General features: G+C 33.0%; 1 protein-coding gene across 7 annotated transcripts in view; it reads right to left on the reverse strand.

Moving 5' to 3' along the window:
• The window catches only part of LOC110102857, an 82,939-nt gene that overhangs the window by 47,105 nt on the left and 24,129 nt on the right, over nt 1-11,705 (reverse strand). For 6 of the 7 annotated variants that reach the window (XR_002303887.2, XM_020831346.2, XM_020831345.2 and 3 more), the window contains one exon: nt 8,346-8,495. The exons of the other annotated variant lie outside the window; for it this stretch is intronic. Coding sequence is in view for 5 of the 6 variants with exons in the window: in XM_020831346.2 (XP_020687005.1) it covers nt 8,346-8,495 (150 nt within the window). In the remaining variant the exon portion in view is untranslated. The remainder of the gene's footprint in view (nt 1-8,345; nt 8,496-11,705) is intronic. 7 annotated transcript variants of the gene reach the window in all.

Genomic DNA, 11,705 nt, shown 5'->3' on the forward strand with positions numbered 1-11,705 from the left:
GATTCTAAATATAGCCACATTTAACCCCTCATATCAATCACTCATAATCATGCTAGCCGCCGGCCCTACCCCCCTTCCTATTTCCTCTTTCCCTCAACTTTTCAAATTGATTATTGAAGGCATTCCTTATTCGATGCATCTTAAGTTTGAAAAGTTTTTAAATTAATTTGAATTTGAAATTTTTTCTTAAAATAGGAAGAATTATATTAGGAGGCTTTCCTTAATTCTCCCAATTTGAATTTAATTAAAGACCTGTCATAATTCCCCTTTCCTTATCTTAATAAATCAAGTTTGGAAATTCCTTAAGTTCACATTCATCATATGTGGACACATTCATCGAATGTGGACACATTCACCGTATGTGGATGTCTTCCCTTTTTTCCCCTCTTTTGGCCGACCCCCTCCATTCTACATCATTGACGAAGGTAAACTCTTCCACCAAATTTTATATCTTCTGAATTGCTCTCAATTGTGATCATAATTGATTAATAAAGGTTATGTTAACTCCCTCCGCTAAGCCTAGTATTCTCAAGAGTTGAGTAGGGGATCTCTTTCGTAGTGACTAATCTCATTGCTAATTTAGGAATTTCCCGTTGAAAATCCTTTACGTATGCTATGCTTGAGTAATTGATTATTTTGTGATCTTAACTTCTAGTTGTGTGACTTGGCCTAAGCTAGTTTCACCCTTCTCTTGTTTTTTTTTTTTTTTTCATTGTTTAAAATCATTGTAAGTTTAAAAACTAATATTGCTCTCAAATAAAAGCGCGCAATTTCTTACTTAACATTGCCTAAACATGTAAGTCCTACATCAAAAGAGCAATACAAAAAAGCTGCAAGCTTTTCCCAAAGCTAATGGAGAAAAGCAAGTTTGTTCAGAAACATTACAATGAATGTCAACTATTCAGCCTATTTTTAAAATGGATTATCTTCTTTTAGGATTTGGATTTTTTTTGTCCTTTCTGTATTAGTTTCTCTTTTTCTAACATGCTTCGAACTTATTATCACTTCGAAGTTGAAATGATATTAACTCTCATTTAAAAAAAAATGAAAAGGTTGAAACCGATTTGAAATGACAGTCTAGATGAGTTTCAGGTGATTTTCAACACCATTAAACCAATCAAAGATCCGTCTACGAAAATTGAAATGCACAATGAAATATGAGATGCATTTGCTATCTTTTACTTGCCTATATAGATCTTTTCTTGCATGTAGAGTTCATAATATCATTCTGATAATATCCTTCCCTCGGGGTCGCCATTACTAATTGATAAGTTTAGAACTTTAATAATCTTTCCTTGCATTATTATCAATGCTCGTCTCTTAGTTAGACATTATCATTCTTAGTTGGTATAATATTTTAGTTTGATAAGTTGATAGTTATCTACACTTTATCTAACCGAGTAAAATAGATTTCATTAGATTTATGAAACATATATAATTATTATATGCAACCATGAAAAGATTGTGCTTCCAAACATCAAGTATAATCTGTGTTGATAATGAAAACTTATTACCTTTTTTTTGTTCAAATTAGTTAAATTGTCAAATCGTACATAAAAGCATGTAAGCTACTAGTTTTTAAAAATTGAATATTTAATTTGGACCTCTGCTTATCTTCTTTGGGGTGAGCAGGGGTACAACCTTGGCTCATTTAGTTAGTTGATTACATAGATTAAGAATTTGATGAGTCCCTTTCATACAAAATACCAACCACTACTATATTCACTTTCTTGAAACTTGCACTTTAGAAGTCAACAGACATAATCACAGTTTATATTGTTAAGTAGGTTTAGTTCAGGATATGATTACATATAGTTCCAAAGATACTTGCATGACTAGATTTAGCAAAAATAAAATAAATAAAGCGAACTAGCATGGACGTATTTCCATCGGGTTTAAGGTTGATTTCTAAATTGTTGATTTTAATGTCCATATATACAAAATGTCAATCTCTAAAGCATGCTTTGCTAACGATTAATTAGACATGCTTAAGCCCCTAAGGCCACCAAACAACCGTTTTATCCACTTCAAGCAGAAAAGCATAAGCCTACCATGCACTTAAGAGACTTTATACTTAGACATATGCAGCTTTACCAACTCACCCAAAGCTGGTTTTAGCATCACAACCAAACAACAACATCAAACCTTTATCCCACTACATGGGGTCAGCAGTCAGCTACATGAATCCTTTTTCTCCATTGCGTCCTGTTAAGAGTCAAATTCTCATTTAAATATAATAAAAAAAGTCATTTCTAATATTTTCTAACCAAGTCTTTTTAGGCCTACATTTACCTCTTTAAACATAGGTCAAATCTAATACATCTACTCTCCTAACTGGGTCATCAGAAGGCCATCATTTTATGTGACCAAACCATCTAAGGCGACTCTCTCTAATCTTATATGCCACTATACCTACTCCAACCTTTTCATGTATATGCTTGTTTCGCATTCAGTCTCTAAGAGTAAAGTCACTCATCCATCTGAGCATCGCCATCTTTGCAACACTTAAAACTTAATTTTATGCTTCTCTTTTAATGGCCAACATTCTACGCCATAAAGAATTGCTGATCTCACCACCATCATATAGAATTTTCCCTTAAGTTTGAGAGGTAATTTTCTATCACAACAGCCCGATGCATTCCTCCACTTCAACCATACAACTTGAATTATACTAATAATATCCCCATCTATTTCACCATCACTCTGGACAATAAACCCGAGATATCTAAAACATGTAATCTTATTAAAGACTTGATCGCTCAAAGTCACAATCCTCCTCCCACTAGATCTATTATTACTGAAATTATATTCCGTATATTCGGTTTTAGATCTACTAAAATGAAAACCTTTAGACTCTAAAGTTGACCTCCATAATTCAAGTTTAAATCACAACTAACACTAAGATAAATCAGCATCGGCACTCCAACTACCCATGGCATGGATGCTCCAATCAATAGTAGCGACACTTACCAAACTATATATTAACTAGATTTATCCCATAAAATAATGTAAATAATCTTGGACGTTATTCCATCAAAGTCAGTAACAATCTAATCTTTGGACAATCTAAGATTAGTTCGAGGACATTCAAGTTAACATCGAGCAAAGTCAATTCTTCATTACAAGCTGACTAGATCAAATCTAGATTTGAGCAATGCATGACTCGTTAACATTGATTCATGTTATATTCAAGTTAAAGCCTGATCTGATCTCGATCATTTTTCAAGGTTAAAGAAAATTTCTTAGTCTAACATACACAAAAACAATCATACATATATAGATTCATAAAATATAAAAGCAAAGATTTATCAACAAATTAATTTAAATTCAAATACAAATACAAATATGTTCATTCATACATAAATGCATACACATTTCAATCTAGTTTCCAGCTACACTAGTTATCTTGATCCAATCAAGGCTCTGCATAATTCAAGTTTGACTTTTTTATTTTGATCTAAGCCAAAAATTGATTTGATCTTTGAACCATCTTCAAGTCAAACCAATAGCCTTAATTCCATCTAAAGTTGGAGACTTAGACTCCCCAACAAATTATATAAGCATTTATGTGAACTGTGAATTAACACAAATCTTAAGGGATGACCCACTCCACCATTAACACCAAAGGCCTTCAGGGACATGCCCTCATCAGTCTTGGACCACCTCATTTTGTAGGACATCAAAGCAAATATCAAATAAAAGAGGAAATAAAAAGAACACTGTGGATTTAATAAAAAAAAGAAACACCATATTGGGGAAAGAAATAAAAAGGGAGAAATGAATAAATTTATACAAGAGAAATACATTAAAGAAAGAACCAGTGAGACTAAGATAACGAGAAATTGCGCATAAGTGCACAAAAGAAGACTTTTTTTGTTTGACTTCAGCTTTAAATGGTGACATTTGTCAGCCATTTAAAAGAAGGCAAGAGATATGAAACATAATACTGTTCTTCCATAAATTTCTTAATGTTACACTAGATATGTTTAGCAAGCCATGAATAATTTTACATGACAAGTAGTTTGATGGAATGACTATAGTCTATGTTCCGCACAGATATTTCAAAAACCCAGCTGTATTGTTGTATTTGACACCATCTAATGTTAAGATAAACACAAATACTCCCAAAATATCTCTAAGGCGCATTTTAGCTTAAATTTCAAAAAGAATTCTTGGATAAGATACTGATTGCATTTTTTTCTATTTTTAATTTAAAAAATAAAGTAATTTACTTTTAAAATAGATGTGAGATATAATAGGATATATAATATGTTAGTTAAGCTTAATAAAGCATTATTCTTTATTTAATTGTGAGTGGTCTAGCAAGCAATATGCAGATAGGTTGATGGAACATTAACCAAAAAGATTATTTCTTAGCATGTGTTTTTGTGTTTGCTAGAAAAAGAAAATGTTTAAATAATTGAATATTTCAATAAACAAAATAACTTCAACATCATCATCATCATTATCATAATTTGCCTTTCCCCAACTATGTAGGGTCATTCTCCATTAATCATTATTTGGTTTTGAATGCAGTGTTAAGCATATTCAGAACAACTTTGCGTAACTATATCCAAGTTAGCTTGAACATGCCAATTTCTCTTCCTAATCCTTCAATGTTATTAATATTATATATGCATTTCTTAACATTCACAAAACATATTAAAACAACAAAAGCCTAGTTTCCATCATCTTAAATTCATATACTACCATCCCTCTAATACAATTGTTCAAGAGCCATCGGATTACGAAGGCCTAGAGGAAGTGCTAAATAAGGAAAATTAGAAGCTGCGGATTCATTACTTACAAGAAAATACCTCTCCCACAGATTCACATGCAAGAAAGGAAAGATAGAGCTCACGGATTGCTCCATTGGCATCTATTGGAAAATCAATATGATCACTGTTGGGACTATTTATTTTTTAGTTTGTTATTGTAATTAATTATTTATTAGTTTATTTATTTTCTATGTAGCTTGATGTATAAAAATGAATTTTAAAAATGAATCTAAACTTTTCTAGCCACATTTTCTTTCTACATGATATCAAAATAAGGTTATGATTCACTTTTTCCAACTTTTATTCTTATTCTTTTTTCTCTTCAATATGACTAATTTATTTGACTTCCCTTCCGAAACACATGGTGAAAACCATATTAAAGGAGACTTCCAAGGGCACATACCTAATATTGCTTAAATGAAATAAACTACTTGGAGTAGTCCCAAATTGTGAAGACTTTCAAAAAGGAAAGAAATCCATCATATGGATCCTCCTTCATAATTGAAAGACTTAAATTACGCACTTTATGATGAAGTAGAATATTCCATGATCATATGATCATGACAAGGTTATGGAATATCATAATGCCTGAAATCAATGGGTCACAAAAGACATTCGGGACATCATCAAATAAATGTACTTAAAAGTTAAATATGATGCTCCATTTATAAGATCAAAACTAATATCTCAAGAATTAAGATAACATCCCTTTCAATGAATATTATAATGTAATGAAGATTTATTGACCAAACTTAGACTATCCAAGATCTCAAGATAAAGTATAACACTGATACGGTAATTCTCAAACAGTTTATAAAATGAAAAAGGGTTTTTGAGTAGGCTAGAATCCATAATGAATTAGACCAAGTTTGCGTCAAGCTCTTAAGCAAAGAAAATCTACCATCTCTAAATAAAGTATTCTCAATCCTATAAAAGTTGAATAAGAAAGAATGATGGTAATGCATAATAATCCTAAATCTTGAAAAACACCAATCCTCCCGATCATGAACTTATTACTATTGATCCTTCTATTAAAGGGCAAATCTTCTCCAAAAGGTAATTTATGGTACAACTACAGCAAAAAAAAATGTTAAAATCTAATGGAAACAAAAAAAGATCACTAAAAAATGTAAGCTTTTCATGTGGAACCAAAAGTGCTAAACTTAAAAGAAATTGACAAACTCGAAACTTTCGCAAGTCACTAAAAAAAACCAACAGGGTCATGCTCTCTCACCCAAAATGGTACAAATTAAAAATCTGTTTTAATTCCTCAAATAGTTCTCACATTTGGATTCTAGATTCATGAACCATCGAACACATGACAAACCTTGCCAGTCTTCTTCAAACCTACAAATACTACCCCACAACAACAACAAGCCTTTACCCTACTACATGTGGTCGACTACATGAATCATTTTTCTTCATTATGTCCTATTAAGAGTTAAATTCTCATTTAAATCTAATAAAAAATGTCATTTTTAATACTATCTAACCAATTCTTTTTAGGTCTATCTCAATATTTTTTAACATGGGCTAGATCTAATACATCTCTTCTCCTAATCGGGTCATTGATAGGCCAACATTTTATGTGACTAAACCATCTCCGACAACTCTCTCTAATCTTATCTACCATTGGAGCTACTCCAACCTTTTCACGTACATACTCATTTCGCAGGAACAGGAAAATAAAAGTAGTTCATGGCTCCCAAATAACTATTCAAAGTAACATTTTGGTTTCTCCCACATGTACCCTAAAAAATATACTACATGTTCTTTACCTTGCAATAAATCCTCAATCAATTTATAAAATCACTAAAAAAATAATTGCAAGGTAACATTTTTCATTAATCATTGTATATTTCAGGACCTTTCTTTAAGAAAGACGATTGGACAAGCTTATGGAAAGGAATGGCATATGCATTCTTAAAGATAAAAATCATTTGTCATGTTTCTTCATCTCCACTCTTAATACAAAAACCATTGAAAACATCATTATAGTTCAGTGCATCCCTCTTTCAAGATATATGTTTATTTTTGTTTATGAATGTTAATGATGAAGAGTTTTATTGTAACACTTATAAAATTATAAAACATTATCGTGCTTCTTTTAGGGACCCTCATGATCCCTACGTTATGAAGTGACAATTTATCACTTTGATTGATTACGCTTGGATGATATAGGTATATCTTATCAAATAAAAATCTGGTATCATCATTATTCTCTCTGCCTTTATTGCTATGATAAAAATAAATTAATGACATCAAGATGTTTCATACAAATAATGTTTGTGATTATTTAATCAAATTTTAGCTTCTTTCTTCAATAAGAATGTAGCATTCATCAATCCTCATGTTCTAACACTTCCAACCAAAAAGGATGACAAAAGAAAAAAAAAATCTTTTGGAAGTCACCATAACTCTTCCTTAAAAAGTCAGAGTTTCAAACCATCAAGTAATAATGATCCACACATCAACACACATTCTCCTCTATATCTCATTTCTTAATACACATTCTTCAAAATTTTTCTCCTGCACAATCTTCCTTACAAACATTCAACTCCAACTCCACTAAAATATAAAAACAAATATTTGAACACTAGAAAATAAAAATGAAAAGAATGGCATAAGATACGAGATGAATGCATTGAAAAAAAAAACACACTTGGGCTATCTTTAAGCTACAAAAAGGGAAAAATTTTTGTAGGAAAAAAATGAATCTTTAGATTAAAATACAGCCAAGGTGATCGCCTAAAGCAATACAAAGCAATATTAGTTGCCAAAGGATGATCCATCATATGGAATTGACTATCAAAAAATATTTGCTTATATTGCAAAATGAAATTTACAGCCCACAAATTCATTTGCTTATAAGGAAACAACTCTCCCACAAATTCCTTTACAATAAAGGAAAGAAAAAGCCCACATATTTCTCCCTTAATACCAATCAGCAACCCCAAATTAGATCCAATGGCAAGCAAATAACAACTTTTTTATTTTTTATCTTCTATGTAGCTTTTATATATCAACACTCATTGAAAGAATAAACAATCTAAGCTTTGCTTCTACAATAATCATTCATAAATTTGTCCTTTCTAATTTTTCACGCATCAATCATACATGATCTATTCTACTTAGGAAATCAGGACTACTGAAAACAGACAGAACAACACAAATATTTCTCTTCCCATCTTCCGAATTTAAATTGAAAGAAATCTATGGGCGACAATAAACCACAAAATGCACCTTGAATTCTACATATTGAAACAGGAGCCAGATTCTGATTCAATCATTCAACAAAAAGTTGGCAAGGAACGCAAAAGCATGAAGTTCCCGAACCCAAAAAGCAAATATAAAATGACAAGTTTAATGTTTGAGGTCTAAACTACAGAGAAAAGAAAACACCTTTACAAATGGAACTTGTGAAAATATGCATGTCTCCATTAACAGTAACAAATTCAAAAAAAGAAAAATCAAATTCATCCAGCTTAACAGGTCACTTTTTCAGATCTCCCTTTCAGAAGAGAGGAAAGAAATATCAAATTTAACTAAGAATTAAACACACTGTACCTGATCATCAATGAGCACAGCATTTACAGACTTGTGCCAAAATTCTCGAAGGCGGTTTAGAGAGCCTAAATGATCGTTACCAAGCTCAGTAGGACAACCATCAGGCAGCTTAGTTAGTTTGTAAAAAGAATCTTTCTTTACCCGTAGAACCTGTCAAGAGAGATTTTAGGCCTCGTCTTTTAGTACCACAAAAGGGCGGACAAAATACTTGCAACACGTTACGTCCGAGTACATTGAACCTAACAAAGCACTAGTAACATAGATTATGCAAATTTATTATATCAAATCCAACAAGGTAAACAAACTGGGAGAAGCTTTCATCAAAATTCAGCAGGTACACCACTAAAACTGGCTATAAGAACGATACAAAATGTTGCAAACTCAGATGAAACACAAGCAAGCAGAACAAAAATTTATCACTAAATGTCATAAAAAAGAAGGCCAACTTCTCTACCAAAACAGCAAACAAATGGAAGGTTTCGATGTTGCATTATGGCTAAATCAAAGTCAGAATTCTGTATGTTAAAACTTAAAAGAACACCAATATCGCATAAAAATGAACTCAAATATTTTTTAAATTTATACAATAGATAAAAACCCAACAATCCCGAGTAAAACTGTAGATTGGATAATGAAAAAAAATCTAGCAAGAGCTCTCTAATTAATGGCTTTTACTACCAAAGAAAGATAAAGAAGCAAGCGCAATTGCAAAAGAAAAAATAATAATTATAAGAAGGCTGGACAAAACTAGCTGTTCCAACAGGTCAGAATGAGAATGATCAACCTCCCAATGCAATTCAAGGGTCGGAATCAGATAGCTATTTAACCTAATGATAGATTTAATCAAACTCAACCCCATTTAACCAGACCATTTACCAAGCCAAGGTGATTGTGAGTTCAAGTTCTATTGAAGGAAAACAAAAGGTCTACTGTGTTAATGTTGTAACTTGTAAGTCTTTGCAGGGATATTGGACAACTAGAGCCCAGCAGCAATGGTAACAAAATTGGTAAAATGCTCAGATATTCGACAACGATATTGGACAACTGAAATGCAGTGACCATGGCAACCAGATTGCATGGAGCTCATACGATAAAGAACAGCTCACAATAAGGAACCAGGACCTCTTTTCTTTCTGTTATCTCATTTTTATTCCAAGAATAAATTTAAGGCGTCAATAGTAAACTGTTAACAAGTTAAAGTCCATGATATGAATAACAAGATGGCATTTCTTGATATGACGAAACCCTCTTTTCTATGAATGAATGATGGATTCTCTCAAGTGGATATGCAACTAATCATTGTGACATGGAGCGACTCCCTTGCATCCATGAGACACCAGTCTTCAGTGTTTTCTCTTGGAAACAACTTTTTTCATTGTATTCTTCACATACTTCCTTGACTTTAAGACTGCAAAATAGCAATTGAAGTTTCTCAAACCTTCTGCACCTTTCAAAGTCTTTAAGTTTTAATGTTGATCCAACGTAAGTAAGATATGTACTCATCCATTGCAACTTTGCTCCAGTTTGCTAGAGGAAAATTTTTTGCTAAACTTCTAATTGAGGTTTGGCTAACTAAAATTCAGTATCACGTTTTTAATGAAAAACTGGAGACGCAGGGGCCTTCTTATCACATTAACAGAATTGACTCTTAATTGAGTCAATTTTTAAGATAACCCAGTTGAGAATTCAAAAAGTAAAGTGATTCAGTGGGAATGAAGTTAGAATGGAGTTCATAAGGATACATTGTCCTCCTGATGCGGGCAAAAAATATAGGGGTGCCTATACCCTTCGCCCACAAATAAGAAAACAGAGCGACCCACTAAGATCCACGAAAGACGAAGCGACTAAGGATGAGGAAGGGAAGAACAAACTCTTACATTTCAAATAAAATGTAAAAACTAGAAATAAAGACTTACAACAATGACTCTTGCAAAATTTAACCGACTTACAAACTTGACTCAATCACTTGACGACACCCTAAAGTTGCTTCACTTAGAGAAGAAGGATACATGTGGAGTGGCACTTGCGGAGAGCCGAAAGAGGTTAGAAGCCCGAGAAAAAATGTTGGAAAGAGCCCGCAGGATTTTCGGAGGGGATGAGAAAGAAGGGTGGAAAGAGCCCGCAGGATTTCCTAAGCAAACCTGCAGGTTATAGCTTTTCCAAAAATAACATATCATTCAACTTTTTTTAAACATTACAAATCCTCCCATATTTATAGATATGAAAGAGGAATACCAAGAGACACCTAATAAATTCCATAGGAATTCTAAACATCACATAGCATTAAAATACCTTAAAAACATCCCAAGCCAAGGAACCGAAGAGGCATCCACGGGAACCAAGGAGACCACCCGGAACCAAGGGGCACGGTCACGGGAAAGAGCCCAGGCACGGGAAAAACCAGCAGCCGGCCGGAATCCAAGGGGGCAAATGCACAAAATACTAAAGTCCATGGAGGAAGCCAAGGAGCCACCTCATGGGAAAAGAAAATCTTGGAATTCCAAAGGCCGGTTTGGAATTCCAAGAGACAAACATGATTACTAACATAAAAAAGCATAAAAAGAACATTTAATATAAGATAACTATGAGCTAAAATCATAGCTAATAATGAGCTAACCCTTAGTTCAATAAGTGAACTAAAGACCAGCTCATAAATGAGCTAAAATTTCAGCTCAATTTTTGATTGAGCTAGTAGACTCAAGGGAAGCCAAAATCTAATTATTTTTGACATGAGTTGACCCCCCTTTGTTTACATCAGACTCCCCTTCTTGCGAACTCAGCTCCTGATGAGTTGGATGTTGATTCTCTTGAGGAGGTGCATACTGTTCATCTAGCTCTTTGAGTTTCTCACCAAATCTCTTCAAAATTTCTTTCTTCCTTTTCGAACGGTTGTTGTAGATATCTTTGTACTTCTCGAATTTTTGATCACATAGGAAACATGTGATACTAAAGCTTGTATAACGGTCTTGAAGGGATCAGTTAGAATTGCCTTCTGTAGGAATCCATCTGTCCAACGGGAGTGGGACGTCATGATTATTTTGATCGCTTTCTTCCTTGAATGTAGCCATATTTTTTGTATTTTCCATTTTTTTGACAGACTCCAAAAAACTCATAATTTATAAGACTCACAATAAGATTCACGACACAACACGACTTGACTTGACAAACTTAACAAACTAAAATAAAATTTAACAAACTATAACTTGACAAACACAACATAAGACTTCCTAACTTGCTCTGATCAAATGATGCGGGCAAAATATAGGGGGTGCCTATACCTTCTCGCCCACAAATAAGAGACTGACTTCTAACCGACGAAAATGATAACTAAAGCGAGAAAAGGAAAACAGAAAAAATACT

The sequence above is a fragment of the Dendrobium catenatum genome, unplaced genomic scaffold, assembly GCF_001605985.2.
Source record: "Dendrobium catenatum unplaced genomic scaffold, ASM160598v2 fragScaff_scaffold_249, whole genome shotgun sequence".
Lineage (NCBI taxonomy): Eukaryota > Viridiplantae > Streptophyta > Magnoliopsida > Asparagales > Orchidaceae > Dendrobium > Dendrobium catenatum.